Consider the following 2,500-nt stretch of genomic DNA (forward strand, 5'->3'; position numbering starts at 1 on the left):
CATATAGAATATAAGCAAATAGTGTAGCGCGTGGCCAAATCCGGCTCTAGGTAGGAGAATAAAGAGCTTAGTAGACGGATCGAAGAATCCACATCCTGGTGCCTCTTCAGAGGTGAAAAAAATCACCAGAGGGAGTCCGAGCCCGATGCCCCACATACCGAAGCTGACTGCTTTGACCGCACCGGATGTTTGGCTTGTTCTTTGTGGATACTTACATGCTAAAAATCTTTCTGCTGAAAGGAAGGTCAGGCACTGGAGTGACATGACTGAGGTTGTTTCAAAGAGAACGGCACAGAAGCTCGAGTAAACCGTACCAATTGCAAGAGATCGACACAAGTACTCAGAGAATCCCATGCCCTGGGTGAAGCTCACATTGGGCGCACGTGGAATGTTCGTCATAAGCCACGCGGTATTTCTTATTGCCATCGTCATGACGAAACTTCCTCTTAAAAAATCCGAGACAGCGAGGGAAGCCCTTACTATCCATCTTGGATCTTGCCTACTCATGTTGCAAACCATCGTTGCCAAAACAAGAAGGTTTCCTGATATCACCACCAAGAGCAGGATTATGCCTATCCACTGGAACAGGATTTCTAATGACTTTTGGCACCATGGAAGAAAATCCCAAGTGATAACGATATCGGAGGAATCCCCTATGTATACTAATAAATCCCCGTTTGATGTTAACCAGAATGTATCTTTTAAAACTTTGCCTTGTAGTTCCGAAACTTTCAGAAGACATTGAACAGCAGACTCACTATTGTCTGACAGCCTTAACCAGTTGTTGAATACTGATTTGAGATGCAGATCGTCGCCACAGTATTCCAAGCACTTTTCAGCATGATATCTTAGAGTCTCCGATTTCACGTCTACAGAGTGGGTCTTTAGGTGTTTCCAGCAATTCTCCCCCAAGTCGATACCTATGCTCTTTGAAGACGACAAAGGAATGGACGTTTTGGTAATATGCTGAGGGGTCAGAAAGGCTGCAGACGAAGATTCCATGCTTGGCAGACGAATCAAGATGAGAAGCACATGGACACACCAGGAAGAGGGGAGGCTGGCTTCGAAGTCCATGATCTGCTGAAAATGAAAATTTAAGTTCACCTGGAAATAATATCTTTATTGCAGCAACCTTTTCAGACTATCGTTATTGTTCAAATCTTCATAATTATCATCAATATCTTATTTTCGGAATTAGTTTGCTTTTATTGTTGTTACTGTATTATCATTGCTTTTGTTATCATAATTATTGTCGTTAATGTTGCTATTATGATGTTCATCAATGTCATTAGCTTCAATGTTATCATTACCAATATTATCAATAATAGTAATAATCTCATATGATTAATTATTTCCAATATCATTACTGTTATTATGATTATCCTTGTTATTATTATTATTATTATTACCAGCATTGTTGTATTATTTTATTATCACTATTACTATTTATAATTTTATCAATGTTATTATTATTATTATTATTATTATTATTATTATTATTATTATTATTATACTATTATCATTGTTTTCATCTGGCCTACCATAATTATTTATATTGTTATAACTATTGATAATATTATTGTTAATGTTATTATTATCATTACTATTATTATTATCATTATTATTTCATTACTATTGTTATTATAATGACAATACTAATTATTACTATTATTGTTATTTTTATTATCATTATTATTTCATTACTATTATTATTATAATGGCAATAATATTAATAATAATAATAATAATAATAATTATTATTATTATTATTATTATTATTATTATTATTATCATTATTACTATTTTCATTATTATTATATATGTTATCACCATTATCATCATCACCAACAGTATTATAGTCAATATTAATTTGAGTATTATTGTTAATATCATAATCACTATTATCATTATAATTATTACTGTGTGTTATTACTATTATTATTAATATTGTTATCATTACTGTTATTATTTTTATGATTATTATTATAATTATTATTATTATTATTATTATTATTATCATATCACTATATTATAATTATTATTAATATTATCATCATCATTATTATAATTATTATTAGTACTACTATCATTAATATCATTATGATCATCATAATGATAATATAATATTACTACTACTACTACTACTATTATTATTATTATTATTATTATTATTACTATTATCATTATCATCATCAGTATTATTATCAATATTAATATGATTATTATTGTTTCTCTCGTAATCACTATAATCGTTATTATTATTACTGTTTGTTATTATTATTATTTTATTATTGCTATTATTATCAATGTTATTACTATTATTATTATTATCACTCTTACTATTATTATTATTATTTTATTATGATCATTATTATTATTATTATTATTGTTATCATTATGATCATCATTATTATTATTATTATTATTATTATCAATATTTTTTATCATTATTATTATTATTATCATTATTATCATTATTACTATTACTTTGATTGTCGTT

The 2,500-nt window shown here is 28.5% G+C and overlaps 1 protein-coding gene across 2 annotated transcripts in view; it reads right to left on the bottom strand.

Moving 5' to 3' along the window:
* LOC125029644 (trace amine-associated receptor 7f-like) overlaps positions 1-2,500 on the bottom strand; it is a 5,839-nt gene that overhangs the window by 991 nt on the left and 2,348 nt on the right. Inside the window, exon 2 of one of the 2 annotated variants that reach the window (XM_047619649.1) lies at positions 1-1,080. This exon is cut by the window's left edge and continues 991 nt beyond it. In XM_047619649.1, the coding sequence (XP_047475605.1) occupies positions 1-1,074 (1,074 nt within the window). In that variant the 5' untranslated portion in view covers positions 1,075-1,080. The remainder of the gene's footprint in view (positions 1,081-2,500) is intronic. The other variant, XM_047619648.1, reaches the window with a different exon arrangement.

The sequence above is a fragment of the Penaeus chinensis genome, chromosome 10 (assembly GCF_019202785.1).
Source record: "Penaeus chinensis breed Huanghai No. 1 chromosome 10, ASM1920278v2, whole genome shotgun sequence".
Lineage (NCBI taxonomy): Eukaryota > Metazoa > Arthropoda > Malacostraca > Decapoda > Penaeidae > Penaeus > Penaeus chinensis.